The 20,808-nt window shown below is 53.4% G+C and overlaps 8 protein-coding genes across 8 annotated transcripts; 3 read left to right on the plus strand and 5 right to left on the minus strand.

Moving 5' to 3' along the window:
* Positions 1–205: 205 nt before the first annotated feature.
* Positions 206–963, plus strand: A1O3_00697 (uncharacterized protein; the record flags this gene model as incomplete). The annotated part of the gene is made up of 2 exons (XM_007730847.1): positions 206–481; positions 529–963. Coding segments are annotated over 2 exons (711 nt in total), but the record flags the coding sequence as incomplete, so codon positions are not given.
* Positions 964–969: 6 nt separating this feature from the next.
* On the minus strand, positions 970–3,234 carry A1O3_00698 (uncharacterized protein; the record flags this gene model as incomplete). The annotated part of the gene is made up of 1 exon (XM_007730848.1): positions 970–3,234. The coding sequence occupies one exon, from the start codon at positions 3,232–3,234 to the stop codon at positions 970–972; it is 2,265 nt and encodes a 754-aa protein (XP_007729038.1).
* Positions 3,235–3,792: 558 nt separating this feature from the next.
* On the minus strand, positions 3,793–4,912 carry A1O3_00699 (uncharacterized protein; the record flags this gene model as incomplete). Its single annotated transcript, XM_007730849.1, has 4 exons — positions 3,793–4,035; positions 4,092–4,285; positions 4,350–4,588; positions 4,647–4,912. The coding sequence occupies 4 exons, from the start codon at positions 4,910–4,912 to the stop codon at positions 3,793–3,795; spliced, it is 942 nt and encodes a 313-aa protein (XP_007729039.1).
* A 3,321-nt stretch (positions 4,913–8,233) lies between these two features.
* A1O3_00700 (uncharacterized protein) lies at positions 8,234–10,276 on the minus strand (the record flags this gene model as incomplete). Its single annotated transcript, XM_007730850.1, has 1 exon — positions 8,234–10,276. The coding sequence occupies one exon, from the start codon at positions 10,274–10,276 to the stop codon at positions 8,234–8,236; it is 2,043 nt and encodes a 680-aa protein (XP_007729040.1).
* A 1,036-nt stretch (positions 10,277–11,312) lies between these two features.
* On the plus strand, positions 11,313–13,634 carry A1O3_00701 (uncharacterized protein; the record flags this gene model as incomplete). The annotated part of the gene is made up of 7 exons (XM_007730851.1): positions 11,313–11,483; positions 11,533–11,865; positions 11,928–12,306; positions 12,361–12,466; positions 12,529–12,583; positions 12,639–13,126; positions 13,178–13,634. The coding sequence occupies 7 exons, from the start codon at positions 11,313–11,315 to the stop codon at positions 13,632–13,634; spliced, it is 1,989 nt and encodes a 662-aa protein (XP_007729041.1).
* Positions 13,635–14,464: 830 nt separating this feature from the next.
* A1O3_00702 (glycogen [starch] synthase) lies at positions 14,465–16,683 on the minus strand (the record flags this gene model as incomplete). Its single annotated transcript, XM_007730852.1, has 5 exons — positions 14,465–14,893; positions 14,952–16,085; positions 16,135–16,410; positions 16,462–16,559; positions 16,608–16,683. The coding sequence occupies 5 exons, from the start codon at positions 16,681–16,683 to the stop codon at positions 14,465–14,467; spliced, it is 2,013 nt and encodes a 670-aa protein (XP_007729042.1).
* A 1,100-nt stretch (positions 16,684–17,783) lies between these two features.
* A1O3_00703 (farnesyl pyrophosphate synthase) lies at positions 17,784–18,878 on the minus strand (the record flags this gene model as incomplete). The annotated part of the gene is made up of 2 exons (XM_007730853.1): positions 17,784–18,707; positions 18,759–18,878. 2 exons carry the CDS (start codon positions 18,876–18,878, stop codon positions 17,784–17,786), a joined length of 1,044 nt encoding a protein of 347 aa, XP_007729043.1.
* Positions 18,879–19,197: 319 nt separating this feature from the next.
* Positions 19,198–20,286, plus strand: A1O3_00704 (DNA-repair protein complementing XP-A cells; the record flags this gene model as incomplete). Its single annotated transcript, XM_007730854.1, has 1 exon — positions 19,198–20,286. One exon carries the CDS (start codon positions 19,198–19,200, stop codon positions 20,284–20,286), a length of 1,089 nt encoding a protein of 362 aa, XP_007729044.1.
* Positions 20,287–20,808: the final 522 nt, after the last annotated feature.

Genomic DNA, 20,808 nt, shown 5'->3' on the forward strand with positions numbered 1-20,808 from the left:
GCGCGACTTCTCCTTCACCGCCTGTCCCTGTGGCGGTGATATGTGGGCCAATCGTATGCATTCTTCGGCACGCGTCAGAACAGTCACGTGAACGCGCTAAGTGGCACTCCACAACATCCGATTCCAGTTCGCTCACATAAAAGAAAGCCAGCAAGACCGATTAATTGTTGCTTCATGCTAACGACTTGGAAGTGAAATGGGCTGTCAGCTTCTCATTGTGTGCCTTCTCTGGTTGCACTATGCTTACGCAAATGTTGAAAAACTTATTTTCCTGGCCCCGCCTGCTGAGTCTCTGCCAACTGACGCCAGCATTGACAACCTCCTCTTGACGCCACTGTCTGAAGGATTACCCAGCGTACGAACTCACATCAATGCGAGCTTTGCAAACAAAGAGTCACCAAAAGGGACGGAGACTTGGCTTCTTCTCGAAGGACTACGTCCGCACAGGCGGTACGAAGTCCGGGTTTGCTGGCTAGCCACCGTGAGCGTCTTCCAACTGGTGCATCATTCTCCTATTAATCCTCATAGCAACCCACTTCATTCTGGCTTTACACCCACACGGTCGAACAGACGTTCTCAAATCCGGGTCTTTTGACCTCCCTGAGTACGTATGCCTACTCTCGGCACGAACAACTTCTTGCAGGAGACATCCAAGAACTGCAGTTGCGAAAGTCAAGCCCAGACTCTGTGGGCACCGAGTCGACATTTCTCTTTCTGCAGGTCTTTGCTGCGGCAGATTACTTCAGCCTGAATCGGACATTGATGGAGACAGTGCCTCCTGTCGCCGTGGATATCATACTGGACCCTTACTTCCTCAATGTCCTGCCAAAGTCATTGCTTCCAACCGGGCTGTATCTGCTGATCATTGCATGTGGGGCGTGGTTCATCTCAGGCCAAGTCGCACGTCTCTTCACGGGTTTGAATGCCGCTCAAGAAAAAGACTTTTTGAGAAAATCAGAGTAGCGCTTCTCACGTTTCCACCAACTGAAATGGATCCTGCAACTGGTCAAAGTCGGTCATTAATGAGAAGAGAGGAAACTCCTCAGCGTATGACGGCAGGCTTGGAATGCCTGAGCCCTCCGGCGAGAGATAATCAGTATCTGGCACCCGCTCAAGATCATGCCGCGGCAAGGGTGGGATCGGCTGTTCCCCGGAATCTTCGCCAGTGTAGGCCAGTGCTCCAGATGTTGTGAGCACGGGACCACGGCTTTCAGGAGGCATTTCGAAGCGTAACTGCCATGGCGGTGCTGCCTCTTCCATGGGCTCTGACGTGTCAAAGTGCGCACCTCCGTTGTGCTGCAACGCAGAGACCGGGGTGGCACTCGGGGTTTGATTGCCCGTGCTCGTTCTAGTTGACCTCGCACTATCGCCTTTGTTGATTGGATCACCAAAGATGTTGTGGATGTCTTGCCTCCGTTTCTGCATCTGCTTCTGTTCACGTCTTTCGATATGTTCAAGGGCGGCTAGATGCAGATGTCGGGTGATGGTATCATGTCGGCGCGCCGACATATCATCCTTGGCCATTATAGTCAAGATAGATTCCGCCTGAGTGATACTGCTCAGCAACGGAAAGGACTTGTCAAAGTCCCCGAAGATGGCAAACCCAATCACCATGGCGGAGATAAACACACTGTTGGTGATCATGAATAGTCTCTTGGGGACTCCGGGCAGATAGACCAGGTCCGTTGCGATCTCGATGCTTCTCAAAGCAGCGTCGATACATGCTTCACTCAGGGTCATCGTCACTGAGTTGCCGGCACTATCCTCTTCCTCTGGCTGGTTTTTGATCTTGGAGGAAACCTTAAAGATAAGGAATGGCCTCGTCAACAGTATGATGGACCAGTAGTATGCACCTTTCAGATGAGCGATGCCGATTGTTTGTCGCAACGTCGGGGCTATAGAGCCCACCTTCTGGTCGAGGCTGTCAGCTTGCAATCCCGCCGGCAACTGGGCCGTCCAGTCCCGATATTGTCGAGATATACTCTCCACGAGCTGGACGGATACTTCACGGCGACAATAGACCTCGTTCAGGATGCGTTCGAAGATGAAACAGATCCTCAAGGTCGCCGAAGTGGTTCGACCGTTCATCTGGATATCTTCGTAATCTCGGGTGGAGCGGTTCCACGAAACACTGCCACCGTCGACTTCCGAGGTCGCAGGGGGGCGGCCAAGCGATCCGCTCATATACAAATCCAGTACTCGCAGGCTCTTCCACACTCTTTCTCGCGCGAGCCTTTCGCGAGGCTCAAACAGATTGGATATATCACTTCTATGCAGGCCCAAAGCATAGGCGGCACGAACGGCAATACCCAATAACATGAAGCCGCCATTGCGCCGAACAGCTGCTAGCATGTAGAAGGTAATGAGCGTATAGGCCTGGATGGTCAGGACACTGGGATCTTCCAGAAAGCTTGTCACGCCAATTTCTCGCCCACGCTGAAAATAGAATTCAGCTTGGTCCAGGTCGGATTGACTGGAACTGCGGGTGAGGGCTCCAATCGCCATGACCAGGTAATAGATGGAGCTATTGAAATCCGTCTCGGCCGTCGGATCGCGGGTCCAGGCGCAGAGATGCTCTGTGATATCGTCGGGATCGAACAGATCTATCACGCCGCTCGATGCCAACAGATAATGTTTGATCAGGTCCAGGGCTTCGGCCCGGGTAGGTTTCGGATGCCGAGACTGCAACGCGGTTGGGGGTTTGCGCGGCGGAATCACCTCGCACATTGCATGTCGTAGAGGGTCGGAAGTCAGCTGGCATTCGCCAATCTCACTCTTGACCAGCCGGCGAATGTTCTGCACGAATGCCAGATTGCTCGAGTCGCCGACGAAGAGGAACTTGCCGCGTCCATCGCGGAGCAGTCGAGCGAGCTTCGGGACGGGCGCTCTCGATATCACGGCGTCCGCGTCCTCGTCCTTTTCTTCTTGAGGAGACTTGGCGGCACTCCTTGATCCTGACAACGTCAACAGCGACTCGATGGCGATCTCGGCGTCATTGGAGTCGGTCAAGGCATCCCTCAGGGTCATGGGCTGCGAGGACGAGGCGACACTGTCCTGGCGACGGGAGCCGCGCTTGGAATAACCCTCGCTGAAGACGCACTCTAGGTCGCGACCTCGCCGCTTGCATAACAGGCACGGATGCTGTCCGTCACATTTTTCTTTGCGCCGCTTGCACGTGTCGCATGCGCGGGCTACGCGCTTGCGGTCTTCGTCCTTGACCCGCGGACGAGGCATGACATCACCTCGCCCAGACAGGCGCCGCGGAGGAGCTACAGCCTCGCAGCCTTGCAGCAAGCCGGCAGCAGGTCCGAGAGTCAATAACACTGCAGTGGTGGACGAGTGGGCGGTATTGGCAGTCGGCGTGGGCGTGGGCGGTGGGCGGTGGGAAGTCGGATATAGCACCTTTGGGAAAAGTGGCTGGAAGTGGAAATGCGAAGGCGGCGAAGAAAAACGTCGGAAGCGGGCGTGGCTCCTGGGAAGGGGGAAAGGTCCACCGCACCGACTCTGAGTCTCGCTTCGGAACAGTGTGCGGGGGAACAGCTAACGGAGAATGCGACCACCCCGGCCACCACGAACGAGTCACGGAGAAGCCAATCACACGCAGCAGAAAGGCCAACATGCCTGACAGTTGACATAATGAGCCGAGGTTGCAGTGACGGAGGAGAATCGAGATGAGCTGCTCGGAGATCAAGGTCAAGATCAAGCTTGGTTCAGCCAGACACAACTGTACTCCGTAGGCACCCAAGTACAAAGGTACATCCGACATCCGCCATCCGCCATCCGCCATCTGCTTCAGTACCCGCGGCCCATTCCCGTGGTCACCAGGCCATCCTGTGGACCTGATTCTCCTGAAGCATTGATGGGCGCCATCAAGACATCATACCTCAGCTCCAGCTTAGCCTTATCATCATCCTTCCTGGGCACAAACTCCACCACCAGCGAGTCCTTGACCGCAAAGACCGAGTCGTCCTCCAGATATTTGCTCTGCTTGTCGAAGATCTGCGTGGTGATGGGCTTATATCCTTCAATCAAGACCTGTTGCGTCCGGAGTCAGCCAAAGAAGGCGTTCAAATGACATGACATGTACTCACAATCAGATGTATATGCGCCGGTCGGAAAGGATGTCGGTCTAGCAACTGCAGCAACTTGCCGGCTGGACCATCGTACGGAATAGGGTAGGGTGTTGGTCTGAGGCAGTAGAAAGCATATTCTCCGTTCGAGTCGGTGATGAATTTGCCACGCAGGTTGGAATCGACCTGATCTGGGTCTTGCTGTTCATACAAGCCTGCCACAAAGAGAATCAGCTTCACTTCTGGTCCCAAGCGGCGGCCGACCATGGATTTACTGACCGTTAGTAGAAGCCTCCCACACATCAATGGCTGCGTTGGTCAAGGGCTTCTTGGTGATGGCGTCTACTACTTGGCCGTACATGTACACGATCTCGGCGTCTTCCGGGGTGTTGAAAGAGATACTGGTGCCCTTCTCTCGGACCGGATGGTCTGTTCGGTAGAAGGGACCCAGGATGGCACTCTGGGTGGCCAGGTCGGTCGCTTCCGAGGCCTTTTTGTAGGTGATCTCATCCACCAGTCTGAATAATACGTGGTCAGCACCATGAGACCGAGCAGCAAGGCCGAAACACGACTCACGATTCCAGTCCAACCACGTCACAAACAAGTTGACCCTCGTTCCGCTTGTCGTCGCTCATTTGGCCGGCCCAGTTGATGAGTTTCACACCCTCTGTCCATTCATCCACCGTCAACTCCACTTCCCGCGCGAAATCATGTAGATGTCTGATCAGGCTGGTCATGACCTCTCGCATCCGAGGAGAGGTCTTGGGGCCGGTAGCGTCGATGACGCGCTGAGTGAAGGTAGGATCGAAGCGCGAGGCGCCCGACTTTGTTTCGCCGTTCATCTTGGCTGATGGTAATCACTGGAATTGCAGTCGACAGATCCTGGTATCTGGTATAGGGATTACAACAGGATTCTCTTCAGTTTTCTGAACGTCTGGCGGAATAGATGGAGAGGATCCAGAAGTTAGACCGCGATCCGGGGGGCGGGATTGCAGGCTTCAAATAGACAGGCCCGACTTGCCCATCAGCCGGCCTCGTGGGAAAGGCCAGGCCATGGTATTGTCACCTTATTAGGTACCCAGCAGGATAAGCAGGACTCCATAGCATTGCGCACTCCAGCATGCCAGTGGACTCTGTCGATGCTCGGTTTGGGTGAGAGCGAGACTGCGTTTGCTACCCCGCCCGGACGCCCAACGCCCTGCATCGGATCCTGGGCCGCTAGACTCGTCCTGGACTGGTCGGGTCACTAGGCAGCCAGGTCTGGCATCTTCGCTCGTCGGGATCTGGGGGCGGCATCCTTCGGCATCGCCATCGTGTCAACGGATTGCTCACTACTCCGTACTCATACCAGGTCCTACTACTAGGTCCTACTAGAACTTCCTCCTGCGGCCGGCATCCTCCTTCGGGATTCCACTCGATCGATTTTCTCCTGCATCACAGCCTCGACCTGGACCTCGACCTCGCCTGCGCCCGTTTGTGGCGTGACTAGCTTGCTCTATGCTAACACGGCATTTGGTGAGCTGGATTAGCAATGGTGGCAATACCGGCGGAACCCCCTCCGTACCTGCTTCCGGCAGTCAATTGCGGTTGCTCCACGCCTTCGACGGGCAAGTCCTTACCCCTTCAGCGGTAGGTGGGCGGCGAAGCCTCATGTGTCCCCAAACGTCGCAATGTGATCCAGGGGCCGCGTACACCCTGCGGTGAGATCACTGACACGGGTGCCTCACAAAAATAACGAGATTGAGAGCATGAAGAAGTCTCGCCCCACGGGACGTCCTCCGCTACCCCGATGAGAGCTGCATCTCAATGCCGCCCTGACACCCGAGGAAGTGGGCTGTGAAGTGTGCAATGCTCTGTCTGGCCTTTCTAAAAGACCCTTGCGAAAAAGCGGCGCAACTCCTTCAGGAATGTCTCATACTTTTGGCCAGGTAGTGGTCGATGTGGCCTTGCAGAGCTGCCTCGCTTCAGGGTGTACGACCCTTCCTTTCTCATTCGGAACTCCCGATTTGATCAACCAAGAGGACGGCCAGACAGATCATGTCGTTGCCCTCCTTGGATGTATCTTCCTGTCTTGTGTTGCGCATTACATTACATCAAATTATCTCACACTAATACTACACTCACCCAGAGCGAGATTTGCTGTGGAACAGGAGCGAGAAACTAACACAGCACCACGCATGAAGGATCCTAACATACCTCTTGCACAGCATCTCCATCCCGCCAACTACCAGTCGAAACCACTGTCAGGTCATGCACCCTCCCGATTTCCCCTCCTCATGTCACCAACAACAGGAGCCCTTGATAGGAACTTTTGACAGCACACTTTTGACGCCGTGTCACTCATTTGGACTGATCGCTGTGTTGTCTCGTCGGTCATCACCTGATTCAAATACAGTCCTAGCTTCATGTGCAAATATACCAAATGGTTGCACTATTACTGGCTGTCTTTTTTGGTCACATATCCCCCTCTGTACGGACCCTCTTTACCCTGTCCCTCTCTTCTTATGTCGACCATTTCCTAGGTTCCATTGTCGATTTCATGAGTTGTTTGCAGAAGCCACAGAGCAACAACAGCCGTGAGGTAGCCGCTTTTGAGCTGGACCAAGTTGTCATCGACAACCCTTCCACTCGAGAAAGAATGTCCTGCACACCAGCCTCGTCGCTCCCATTATCGCCCACGGGGACGATCTGTCGCTCCCATAAGCCTAAGAATATCACTATCTGCCCAACTTCACCGAAACAATCGTCTTCATCATCGGGTATCCTCAGTATGCCTCAGATCCCCTTGCCGTGCACCCCTCCGCCACGTCCAGCACGACCAAAGACGTCTCTACCAAACCTGCGGCCCACCATTATTCTGTCGCCGCTTGCCACTGCGCCATGCGTCTATCAGTGCCGTCTCCCTCCTTCCACACCAAGCCCGAGTCATCCCAAACCCCCACGGGCCCCGTTAGTATCAGCATCAAACTCCGAAACACAATGGAAAGGCACGCCCACAGAAGACGTGTTCGCGTCGATGCGCTGCAATTGGGTATGCGGAGTGAAGTCTAGAGGGGCGAGTTCCTCATCGGAGGCTCCGAGTCCGACAGCGACGACTTCGAAAAGCCGAAGACAGCGACGTAGGAGGACGAGACTTCTGCTCTTGAACTCACATTTCCCTCCCAATATCTCTCCTCCTCCACACGGAAACGGCAAGAACATTCTACAAGGAGCGCAAAGCCACAACAGTACCTGTACAAGCTCACCGGCCAGCTCCAGGGCTCTGAGCATGGAATCGGCAGTCACAATATGGCCATCTCCCGCCGAAAGGAACGACTACACAGGCACCACATATATCGCCCCTCCGCCCAGAGCAGAAATTGCAGCTGAGGCTGCACCTCACCCTGGAAGGATTCAGGCTGACCGAATGTGGCGCTGCCCTATTGACATCGACTACAAGGTCGACTGCGCCATGTCCGACTCGTCTCCAGCACCATACGTCCTGAACCACCCGCACCTGCAATTTCTGCAGAAGGCGCCATGGCTCGACCGGCACCGCCGGCTGCTGTGGGTAGCGGGGATGATTTTGGTCGTGGTCGTGGCGACAACAGCCATTACGGGCGGCGTGGTTTGGCGGTTGAGTTTGCGTAAGTTCTTTCATCTGAGATCCCTCTAGTACTTTTATCTGTTGAACCGAGGTCGCGGTGGATTGCTTTGCTATATATCGCACTGCTGGTGAATTCGGCGTAGGAAAGGATCCGGAGGTTTCAATTCTCTTCGCTAGCCTGGTGTTTGCCTCTGTACCCTGCGCTGCAAAGGCTTCATGGTCCTCCACATGTAACGGATACAAAGTGCGCTGAACCAGGCTGAAACCGTGAACTGACGATTCGGCTACCACGCTCTAGTACGATGATGCCCAGATACGAACCTCGATTGATCTATGGAAAGAGTGGATATAGGCACACAATCACTCAGCGTAGGTCGTGGTACTCTGGTCTCTGGTCTCCCGAAATTCTGCAAAGGTCGGCGTACACGAGCAAAGACAAGATACGAGATAGTCCGGACATTGGTGGTCATAAACAGACATAATGTCAAAGGAATATGATTGTCATCATTCGCCGGTAGGCCTTTTCGCACACGTCTCGCTCGGACATCATCTACCAGTAATCTAGGAATCTCCTCCCTCAGCTTTTCGTTTTGTCACCGCTGGTCTTTTTCTTCCCTCCTCCATTTACCTTCTTCCCTTCTTTCCCCTTGGCTCCGGCGGCCTTCTTTCGGTCAGCAACTCTGGGGTCCAGCCCTCGAGCCTTCAACCATTTCTTCTCCGCCCGCTCGAGGATATGTTTATCTTCCTCGTCATCGAACCCGCCGAAATCGTCGCCAGGCTTAGCCCCCTCCTCCAGGCCAAGGGCCGAACCCTTTTCGCCATTGACGGCAGACGTCGTCGAGTCGGCTGTCTTGGCGCCGTCCAAGTGCCCGGGATTCTTGGGCATCGGGCCGGTCTTTTTCAGCTTGCAGACAAAGAAGCCGTCAACGTTCTCGCGGTGCGGGAAATAGCGTCTGGTCAGGGACATCTTGTCGTCGAATTTCTTGTTCATGTAGCTCTTGAAACCTTCAGACCCGAAGCTCCCCAGGCCAGTGTCGACGATTTTGACATTGGGCCGCTTTCTGAGCACATACTGGACCACCGCTTCGTTTTCTTCCACGGTCACTGAGCAGGTGGAATAAACAATGTACCCGCCCGTCTTGCTGCTGTGATCCGTCGAGTCGATGGCCGCCAGTAGAAGTTGTTTCTGCATGTGAGGCAAGGCCAGGAAGTCGCGTTCGTTCTTGGACGTCTTGACGCTTGGATCCTTGCCGATGACTCCGGTACCTGAACACGGCGCATCCAGCAAGACCCGGTCGAAGCCCCCCAGAATTTTAGGAAAGGCCTTTTGAGCATCGTAGTTGCAGACAATGGTATTCTTGCAGTGGAGACGGTGGATATTGCCAATCAGACCCTTGGCACGCTGCTTGTTTGCATCATTGGCAAACACCACCCCGGTATTGCGCATCAGAGCTGAGATGTAGGTTGTCTTTCCACCAGGGGCGGCAGCCATGTCAAGAATTCTTTCGTTTGGTTGAGGAGCCAGTGCCATGACCGGCAGGAATGACGAAGCAGCTTGTAATATGTAATCTCCTGCAAGATACTCTGGTGTTGCACCCAAGGGCACGGGTGCTTCGAACACTTGTAGGCCGACCTTTGACCATTTCCCAACGGGTTCCAGGACGACACCACGGTTGATCAAGGCTTGAGCCAGACTTCGACGGTTCGTACGCAGAGTATTGGTTCGGAGCACCACAGGTCGAGGGGTCTCGTTGGCTTCAAAGAAGGCGAAAGCTTCGGCGGGTGTGAAGAGCGAGAACAGCTTCTCGGCCAGGTACGGCGTGTAGCCATAGTAGGTGCATATATCTGAGAGTAACTGGTCGATGTACTCGGTCCGTGATTTTGTCTTGTCCGCCAACTCGGAGAAGTTTCCAAGGACGCGAATGGTTTCCGTCATGCGATTTCGGATGAGAGCTAGGTCTGGAGCGAGACCTTGCGCAGCCACGGAATCCAACACACCCTCGTCTTTTGCAATGTTTGTCTGTAGTGCAGCATCTTCCAACTCTTGTTGGGCCTCGGCCTCAACCTCTGCTTGCTGCTGGTCGAGTTTTCTGGAGAGACCTTCAATGTTCGCGGCGGTCAGTTGGGCTTCGGCGTCGGAATCGTCCTCGTCGTCAGAAAACATGCGTCTGGGCTGTTCGTCCGGGTCCGAATCAAAGACCGAGTCGTCAGAGACTTCTTGGTCAAGATCCGCTTGTGCGAGTTCATCATCTTCGAGTTGCGAGGAGGAAATTTCATCAAGGGAAATGTCTGCGGCGTCAATGTCGTCCTCTTCCTCTTGTTCCTCATCAGAGGGAGCGAGTAGGGCGGGCGGGACTGTGATTTGAGCATCCCTATTGACCAATTTTTTGTTTTTCTTGTCCTTGCCGCTGCTCACGCCTTCCTTTGATCTTGGAAGCTGCTCATTGCGAAGCGTCCGGTCAAGCTCCACCAGTTTCTTGGGGCCATGGTCGGCGGCCTTCCGTCGTCTCTTCGCAGGTTCTTTGGGCCCATCCACATTGGATTTTCGTTTCAGATTGATGCCGAGTTCTTCGAGGGTGGCAGGAGGCCCCTGCTTTTTCATACGGCGGCCAGGACCCATTGCGCCGACGTCGGATCTCAAGGGTAGCGAAGGATGAAGCCTCGAATAATACCTGAGTGCAGAAAGGCCACTCGATCTGCGGGCAGGCAAAATTTCCAGACTCCACGGAAAAATTGTTTTGTCCTAGTTAGAGAGTTCAACGCGGATAGACGGGGATCGTCGAAGCACTAGCCAGATCTGTGCCTAGTAGGTGCCTAGAGGATATGTGCGTACAGTATTATTATTGCCAGTGTTAACATCAGTTCCCAGTTCCCAGTTCCTGTCATTACGCACCCTATGACCTACCTAGTAGGTGCCTACCTTACCTAAGGTAGGTACCCAGTAGGCCCCTGCCTAGGTAATAGGTACATAGCCCGGGAGGCAACTTTGGATACCTCTAAAGTAAGGTACTGACTGACGTACTTAGGTACCTAGGTGTCCATACAGGTATTCCTAGAGTGACACAGCGGTCTCTAAAACATACTCACCTTACCTAGGTACTTTAGGTAGGTACCTGGTAGGGATACTAGGGTCTAGAGTGTCGTTACATACGCCGGGTAAACGAAAGCTCATCCCTGGCTGGGGAGTGGCGGTGCCTATACGAGTACACTGCACAGAGTATGCTACCTAGTACGGATACTCTGTACTGTACCTAGATACCTAGGGCACTAGGCAGGTGGCACCTAGGTGGGTTGGTACTGGTACAACATACCTACATGGCCAGGCCGAGATCTCTGTCGGCTGACTCCCGCCGGCGTCGCTTGGAGACTGGACCGTGGGCCCAGGGGCCCCTGCAGGCCTAGATCAGCCTCTGGGCCCTGGGCTGCCCGGAATTGCAATGCCAGATCTGCTTTGCAAGGCCAACCTCAGACGCAGTTTTCCATCCACCACCCTCCTCAAGATGGCACCCTCGACGTCAAGGGCGTGGCATCATTCACCCGGATGATCAGCAGCCACAGCAATAATAACCGCCTCTCCCCTACGCCCACACGTTGCCCTTCTCATACTTTTCTACTGTATGTATGTCAAAGCCTTGCTCTGTTCTCAGCCCTCGAGCATGCCCCCGCCCCATGCCGCCATCTCACCCCGCCCTGACGCCCCCAAACAGCTCACCGGCCTAGACGTAGACGGCTCTCCTGTTGGCGACCCGTCCACGGAATCATTATCCGGCGACCCGCGGAAGTATGTCTCGCACGCCTGCGAGGCCTGTCGGTTCAGGCGATCAAAGGTCTGTCCTGTGAAACAGCGTAGAGCTCGGGAGTTTGACTTGTCAATAGTGCGATGGCAAACTTCCATTGTGTTCAACCTGCAAGAAGCGGCGGACGGCATGTACCTACTCGGACGTGGACCGACGCAGAGGCAAGCTGAAGAAGCATGAGACAGACGCCTTGGTCCAACAGGTCCAATCTCTTCAGAGCATCATATCAGCCTTGCAAATCGCCTCCGACGATGATGCTCTCGAGTTGCTGAGGAAAATCCGCCGCAACGAGTGTGACCTCCTCGACAATCTACCTCCCTCCGATCGGCCCTCGCCTGTCAGCGATGTGTTAGCAGACTATCGGAGATCTCAGGAGAGGGATACAAAGCCGGCACTAGAGTCCAACGTCTCGGTAAGCTTTGTGAATTGACCAGCGTCGATAGGGACATGCAACTTACCTACCTGGCGTGACAGACATCGCGGATCTATACCCCAGACGACCTTCCCCCTGAAGGATTGGTTAGACTCGGTCTGGCAGCATACTTTGATTGCTGTTTTACCCTGTTCTACCTTTTCCACGAGCAGGACATTAGCATCATCCTCGAGCGGGTGTATAGGTCCACCGACCCAGTCGATACTGCCACCCTCTGTGAAGTCTGCGCCTTGGCCGCTGTGGGAAGTCACTATGACGCCGAGAATGTTCCCGTGCCGGTGATGGAAGCACTATACCGTACCGCATCCGTCTATATGAATGACTGCGTCGAGGCTCACTATCTGCGTGGCATGAGGACATTGCTCTGTCTCAGCATCTACTCCTTCATGACCAAGAGAAGGAGTGCTCGCCTCTCTATCGGTATATACTTGCGCCCTTATAGACTGGCTTACCCTACGTCTGACATTTCTCTAGCTTCCGGACTACAAATCGCCCGTTGGGCGCGTCTGCATCAACAGGTGACTTCTCATGATTGGCATCTCTGGGGAAGGGTCTATCGGACTCTAGTGTTTATGGAATGGTAAGAAAAACAATAGCTACTACAACCATTGCTTGCAGCGACTGACCAGAGCACCGCTACAGTTGGTTGTCTGCGAGTCTCGGATACCAATGGGATCTCAATGAAGAGGAGCTAAAGGTGCGATTTGTGCCACTACTCAATCACTTTGGAGGCAGGCTAAGCATTTTCGCAGATCGCCCAACTTGAAATCGTCGAGCCCGTACCAACACTAGAGAATGCGATCCAAGGTCAGATGAGCGCTGTCGGCATTCTCATGGCCAATATATTGCAGGACGTATATAGGTCGAGCTCTGTCGTGTTCTCAATCATGAGGAAACACTCAAACCACCTGGACGAGTGGCGACGCTCGCTTCCGGCGCCAATGCAACTGCCATCCATCCTAGATCCCAGCTCTCCGGACGACTGCGGATTCGAGGACAAACACCGAAGATCCCTCGTGCTGGTTCACATTATGGGCTTCGGGGCGCAGATCCTTCTGCAACGCCGGCTTCTTGTCGCCGCGGCCGAATGCAGAATGAATAAACGCTGGAGTCTCGACGGGTCCCGCGAAGAAGCCGCATCTATTCAGCGAGAGTGTGTCGCCGCAGCTAATAGTTGTGTCCAACTTCTCGATGTTCTAGGCTATGCAACGAGCATGTTCCGACGGTGCTGGTTATGCATGTAAGTCAACAACCGTGCCAGCCCCCCTTGTCCTACTAACCTTGGAAACAGTGGCCACGCCTTCAGCGCCTGCAGCGTCCTTCTGTTCGACGCCGCACAATCTGTTCTATACGGAGTCAGAGACGGAGTGGAAGAAACCCTCGCACAGTCCCAGAAATGCATCAATGTCCTGCAAAGTTGCAGCGTCGCGGACCACGTTGCAAGATCAATGATGGACATCGTCCTGCCCCTACACCAGGAGCTTCTCACCCTCGCCAGCGCCAACTTCTCGCATATTCGGCAAAGCGGCATCTACCATCTATTACAGAATCCTCATTCGGCTGGTGGCCCCGACAGTGACCCCCGGACTCAACCTGACCCGAGGGACGTTCTTCCCGTGCGTTCTGCCGCCATCCCCGCCATGCAGAAGGCTATAGAGGTCCTGGGCAACCCCTTTGGCCACCCGAGACGCCTCAATATCGACACCTTTTCCCCTGCGGACCAGGACATACCTAGTTGGTGGAATTGAGCCGGCGCGGAATTCCACCTCGGCCGTCCCAAGTGGCTGGGATGGCTGTTGTCGTTGCAATGTGCTAGCTTGGATCAGTGGCGACGATCAAGACGACGACCACAACCACCGCAGTAACAGCGCAACCTTTCACTATGTCAAGACACTTAGTTAACAAGAGGATCGTCTTCCCACAGGCCACTGCAAAGGACGCTTTTATTTTCACAATCGCATGCTCCGTTCTGCCGGCAAAAAGGCTTACGACAGAAAATTCAATCAAAACCAAGGTCAGACCACACCATGCTAGCCATGACTTCTAAGATATTATGGGATATCGAGCTGAACATAAGGGCCGGTTACCAGAAGTTTAATGGCGAATAATTTCCTTGTTGGTCATGGTGGGGACTTGACTTGATTAATCTAGAATACAGGAAGGTAGGCACAATCAGCGGGCGCCGTGGACAAGTAGATCGAGAGACAGGATCGGCATTAACGACTCTGACACCGCGCTGGTCGAATGTGGTGGAAAAATCTCGACTGCTTTTCTGCCGAGGGACCATGGCTTCAGGAATCTGCTTGTTCCCAGGTTCGGTAGCCTGAAGTAGAGCTGCAGGCATCCTTTGGACTGTGGTGAGATATCCAATCTCACAAGTGTTGTCGCCGGTCTGATGCCGGTGGATATCATGAACCATTCATGCCTCCGAAAAGTGGTGCTGGTGAGGGCGGGCCTGAGCCTGAGCCTGCTTCTTTCTTCATCTTCAGCGTCAGAGGGAAAGGATAGTCATCCGGCTCTTCCTCCTCGCTGGATCAAAATCAGTATAAGTCCTCAAAACGAATCCCCAAAGTGTCACTTACGGCAATCTCCATGCAATGTAGTCCTCCGTACTGAGACCTTCCCTGCCCTCCTGCAACGACGCGAAGTCACCAGGTGTCATCATGCCAGTACGGTCCCTGGGAGATCCTGGAACAGACAGGGGCCTGGAAATCTTTATCTCGGTTCCTCCAATCATATCATCAAAGTCGTCGACGTCGTCGAACGACGCAGGATATGCGCGTCGCAATGCTAGCTGTCGTGCCTTGATATACTCCATTCCCATGCGCTTCCAGTCCAGGAGATCGCTGAGGCGCTCAGTACGGTTCCGTTGATTGATTCGCTGCCTTCGACTCTTTTGCGTATATTGGAACATGCAATCGGTCAATTGATTGACAGAGTCATCAACTCCCTTCATCCGTCGATCCACGATATAGATACCATAATCAGAGGGGTTTTCAATGAGCTCCTAAACGAATGTCAGTCTTGGCGGTGACTTCGGGGTTTGCAGGGTCGTGTAAACTTACCTCCATGTAGCATCCAAAGCCTGAAAGGTTCGTAGTGATCGATGGGACGCCCATAACAACGCTCTCTGCGGGAGTATATCCCCAAGGTTCGTAGTAAGAAGGGAATACACTCAAATGAGTACCTCGAACGAAGTCATCATAGTCCAAGGAGAGCACGGGATTGGCGGAATTCAAGAATTCAGGGTGGAATACAACCTTGACACGATCGGAAGGATGATTAAATAATTGGACTCGGCGCAGTTGATTGAGAACAGGATCCTCAGCATCATTCACCATGTTGTGGGTGACAATCGGGGGGAGGTGGTGTCGTTTCATGGCGAAGAGTCGACGTCGGAGCAGGACACGGTCTGCGGGAGTGATAAGCTCCTTGTCATCCGGCATTGGATCTCCTTCTTTCCAGTGAACAGATCTCTCAAATAATCTCCGACCAATGCCTCCCTCAATGTTCGACACGGTGTCGGCCAGAGCCTTGGTGACAGCCTGGCCTTTCAGAGAATCCACGGAAAGAGAAGTTGTCTGCGCGGGCATTATAATGAATGCGACGACAGTTGTCTTGCTTCCCGCGACCTTCAGTCTGTGATTCAATCGAGCCAAGGATTCAATGAACATATCGACGCCCTTGTTGCGATATTCGTATCTTCCAGCTGTGAAGAAGTACAGAGTATCATCCAGGTTAAAGTCCAGATAGCCATAGAAGTGTCCACGCACAAACTCATGGATCTTCTCTTTCTGCACAGCGTGCAAATTCTGGAATTCGTGGACGGCCGAGAACTTTTTGACATTCAACCCATTGGGCAAGACACCGTCAGGCTTCCGTTTCAGTAGATGCTCACTCTCAAAGGCGGTGATGTGTGAGACAGTCGTAAAGACGTCCGCGCTATGAGCAGCTGCTCTTTCGACACAATATCTGTGATAGATTCCCCGTTTTCCTGCTTCCGCATCCACGTCAAAGAATTGCAGATTGTTGTAGAAATCGACAGACCCGGCACACAAATAACGTCCGAGAAGAGTGGCATGTGTCGTGAAGATCGTGGTCAGGTCCATCTGACGTTTCTTGGTCAAGGGAAGAGCAACTCCAGCAAGCCATTCGTGGAAATGGGCAATGACTGCGCGACCAGTCTCGCGGGAAATGAACTGCGGAAGGTCAGTATTGGACACAATCCTCTCGATCACAAGCTCTTACCTCGCCCAAGAACCAAGCGACCAGGTACCCAAATACAATAGCTTCATTTAACTCGTGGTCTCCAGCAGGGGATGGAATACCGGCTATGGACCATAAATCACTTTTCCACTCATCCAGCCAGCGGTACCCTGTCCCCGTGTTGATCAACAGGACTCGTGGGGCGCCTTCGATTAACCACCGGCCGTACATGATCTCGATGCCGCGCTCCTGCATGGATGATATGGTTTCTCGAAGTGGGCCGGGCGGAGGTTCAAGTTCTTCGACTTCGACGGCGGCCTATACCAGTCAATATACATCCATCAGAACCGCCGGGGAGGTCAGCTGTACCGAGTTCTTGTTGAGGGGTCCGATAAGCGTATAACGATCTCCATACTCTGCTGTCGTGACGGGAGCCTTGGATTTGAGGACCGAGTAGATGCCACCCACTGGCTCGAGTTAGCACATGCAAACTGCGGTGTATGGTGATCAAGTACCTCGATTAGCCACTTCGGTTGCGATCTCGAACAGCAGGTGGTTCTTGATGTCTCTCCTCCCCGTGTCGCCGTTCATTTTGGCGGTCTAGGGCTGTTCGTGGACAGCTCGATACTGCTCTAGTGGACAAAGCTGTGGACAAAGATGTGATGTGGTTTGCCGACGAAAGCTTACCCCACAGAGAGCGGGAGCGAGCGGAAGAATTTAAGAGCTCAGGAACCCAATGCTTCGCAGTCAGCGGTCAAGCTGGTGAAAGTTCAATGCTAACTTGCGACAGATCTCGGAGTGCTGGCAAAGTACAACAGAGAAAGGAATGTGGACGAAGAAGAATTCTGAAGGTAGGGAACTTCGGGGAGGAAATCGAGGCAAGCTGGACCGATGGTTCTAGGGCGCTTTTAGAGGACGAAGGTTTAGGAGGAGACGGGCGAGGTTTGGGGGGCTCCACCGCAGACAAGGGTAGAGAAGGTGACCTCTCGTGATGTTGGTTGATCTAGCCCCGAATAACGACATATGCTTTGCTCGAAAAAAATGCTAGCCTTCCAAGTCTGGTGCTCGTGGAGAGCAACTGGAGAGAATGTTCCTTCTCTGTGTGCGCTGCCGTTGTTGGCCAGGGCTTAGTTGTCTCTTATTGTTGTTGTGTACGGAGTACTGTTTTTCTCAGTGCAGGACAGAGCCTGGAGATGACGGCATGGGGCTGGAGATGCGAGGATCCCAAAGGCACCTAGGCGCTAGGTACCTACGTAGGTATGCGACTCTTCCTAGGTAGCTCCCAAGTACCTACACACACTACGGAGCTTGAGTAGTGCTACGCAATCACGGCACAATGCACCATTCATGCAGCTGTATCTCGGTCAAACGTCATTTGTGTCCTCAGGCTTCTGTTTTCAGTTTAGGCAGTCTTTCTAGGCGCCGTTTAGGCGGTAGATTGCCAGGTGGCGGCCCTGCTTTAACTGGGCCACTCTTCCCCAAAGCATCCCCGAAAGCCTTAGAAGCCCTTGGTGCCCCGCATTGACTCCTAGTCTCACAAGCCAAAACCTCTGGTCAGAGCTCCCTGGGCCAGGTCCAATCAGCGCATTATGCTTCTCATTGCCCTCCACATATCTAGAAAAGCGATGACATTGGTACTCGTAGAGGATCTATCCTGTTGCCGACGGGACGCACTGGCATATCTGAAGACTCTACTTGCTCCTCTTGTAGATCTTGGCCAGAAACACCTCGAACACGCCCTTCTTCAAGCCGGTACTCTCGTCGACGGCCGCAATCAGCTGTCTGATTTCCCCCACGCGCTTCTCTTCGTATGCCCGGTATCTCTTTTCCAGCTGCAATTCGTCATACAACTCCTTGACTTTGGCCTCTTTTGCGTCGTCTTTCTGCCCATAGTTCTCGTCGAGCACCTTTCTTTGCTCCGGCGTGCATATCTGCAAGGCTTGGTTGATCAGCCAGCCACACTTGTTGTCCTTGATGTCCGTTCCGATTTTGCCAATGACCGAAGGGTCTCCAAAGGCGTCCAGATAGTCGTCTTGGATCTGGAAGTACTCTCCCAGCGGAATGAGGATGTCATGTGCTTGCTTCAAGTTTTGTGGTGTCGCAAGTCGAAGGTAGTGAAGGGCCAAGGCGACCGGTAAGTAGAACGAGTAGTACGCCGTTTTGTATATCACAATGAAGGTATACTTGTCCATGCTAAAACTGTTCAGGTCGACATGATCTTCGGGAGCCGTGATCAGATCACACAGCTGTCCCAGCTCCGTCTGCCACGTCACCTCGTGGAACAGCTCGATTAGGTCGAGATAGGCAGGATGCGATCGAAAATGTTTCTTCAGGGTGAGGTATATTCCAGACTCCAGCATAAAAGCATCATTGATCGCAATCATCCCTACTCCTTCTTGTCGATACCAACATGGCTCCCCTCGACGTGTGATGCTGGCATCCATGATGTCGTCGCTCACTAGGAAGAAGGCTTGCAGGAGTTCTGTGAGCCAACCGAGGGTCGCAAGGTCTTTGAATTCGTCGGGTGACAGGGGTCGTTCGAGAAGTTGCGAGCCAGTATCGGGAACCGACATGCCTCTGTTCAATTTTCCGCCAGGGGTGTTGGCGTTGAGGGACTTGCGAGCGCGTTAGCTGAGTACACCGATGCAGAAGGTTATGAGTCGTACTCTTTCGAACCATTGTAGTGCATTGTCGGGAAGTTTGTACTTCCGGGCTTCACCTAACAGGTCCTCCACCAAGGATGGAAACACTTTTTCGAAGTCTGCACGTGGAGTCGTCGTCGCCATAGTGAAGTTGAACAGAAACGTTCTCACAAAGTGTGCAGGATCTGATTCACCCACGGTCAAACACCCACGGTCAAATAATCAATGCTGCGAACAGCGAACTCTGTCGCGGGTGTTGCTGCCCACCGCACTGCGAGCCCGGAGTTTGGAGGCGCCGAGTGGTGCGCCAAGCCAGGTCCAGCAAACCACGTCATCTCGTGCCACCGCGCAGGCTGCGCAGACTGCGCCGTTCGGAGTGAAACACATTGTGATCACACCAACTCAATCAGGCCGGGTAGCTATTGAGAGAATCGGGCATAGCCAGCGTAGCCATCTCACGAGAATGTCACAGCGGCCATCAACGCCTCCTGCTAGGCCCGATGAAACCCAAGCGCGCGCCTCCTTAACCCCAGAACAGGTGAGGAGAATCGAGATCAACCGCCTCAAAGCAAAAGCGCTTCGAGAACAACGAGATTCGGAGGCAGCCGCGATATCCGGCTCCCGGACACCAGGTGCCTCTATTTCTGGTCAGAAGCGCAGCCACGACACATTCTCTGATATCCCGGCCACGAATCGAGATGCGAGAACCGAGGCGGATTCAGGCCGTCCGCTCGAGGCTATCCGCCCGGCGCGGAATTTCACAAAATATGTCGAATATGATTTCAGTAAGATGACAGACACAAAGGGTGGGTTCCTCACGGCGGAAGATGATCCTCACAACAAGGCGATGCGTGCCGATGAGCAGGACAAGAAGCCCTCACACATGACCCAGCAGGAGTGGGAAAGACAGCAACTTTTGAAATCTTTGCGCAACCAGAAGGCGGGACCCTTCGAACCAGGTATCAGTGCCATCAGAGATGAAGCTACACATTCCTGTCGAGAATGTAATACTTTGGAGGTGGACTGGAAGTGGCTCGAAGTTTTTGGTATTGCTGTTTGTAACGCTTGCAAAGACAAATTCCCTGAAAAATATAGCCTTCTCACCAAGACTGAGGCCAAAGAGGACTACCTTCTTACGGACCCAGAGCTGAAAGACGAAGATCTCCTCCCACACCTCGAAAGACCAAATCCTCACAAGTCGACATGGCACAATATGTTTCTGTATCTGAGATGCCAGGTCGAAGAATACGCCTTTTCGGACAAGAGGTGGGGCTCTGCAGACGCCTTAGATGCCGAATTTCAGAGGAGGGAAGCGGAAAAAAAGAGACGAAAGGAGAATAAGTTTAGATCAAAACTGGCCGATCTGAAAAAGCGGACGAGAGTGGAAGCACACCAACGCAGTCGGAAAGGCGGTGGTGGGAATTTTGGCGACGACCTAGGGGATGGAAAGCACATCCATGAGTTTGGTCTTCCAGTGGACAATCCAGAAAGTGGAATTCCATTGAAGAAGTGTGTAATATGTGGCTTGGAAGTCGAAGAATTAGACTTGTAGACTTTACATCTGTATGCTTCCCGAAATAAGACTTTCAAAGTAGCCTAGCCTTGACAGAGATTTGATAGAAGGGTGACCAAGAAAATATCACCAGATCAGAGTAGGGACCTTCAAGTTGGTCCTACGTGCTGGGATAGAGAAAGTTGTGCATTAGATTGAAGCACAAATGTAGTCAGCGTGAGGACACCTGGCACCGTTATAACCGGCGGGAGGGAGTGGCTGCGCAACCCTGGGAAGCCATTGTGACAGACAAGATGCTACACAGTAGATGTTGTTGTCTAGGAAGGAGAATGTCTCCCTTTGGGTCTTCTTGGGTCTTCGTAGGATATAGTAGACAGGTATCTATGTGTGCGACAAATCGACGCTCATAGGCTTCTGTCAGTAGCTGACAGCCACCACGCGGCAGTTGGCACTAACAGTCGCAGCAGCCGCTCCAAACTGCGGAGACTAAGCACAGCTCGCGCTTTGTGACAAAAGGAGTTATTACCATCTTTCCCTTCACGCAACGTCCCGTACAGACCT

Source organism: Capronia epimyces, assembly GCF_000585565.1.
Source record: "Capronia epimyces CBS 606.96 chromosome Unknown aczIQ-supercont1.1, whole genome shotgun sequence".
Lineage (NCBI taxonomy): Eukaryota > Fungi > Ascomycota > Eurotiomycetes > Chaetothyriales > Herpotrichiellaceae > Capronia > Capronia epimyces.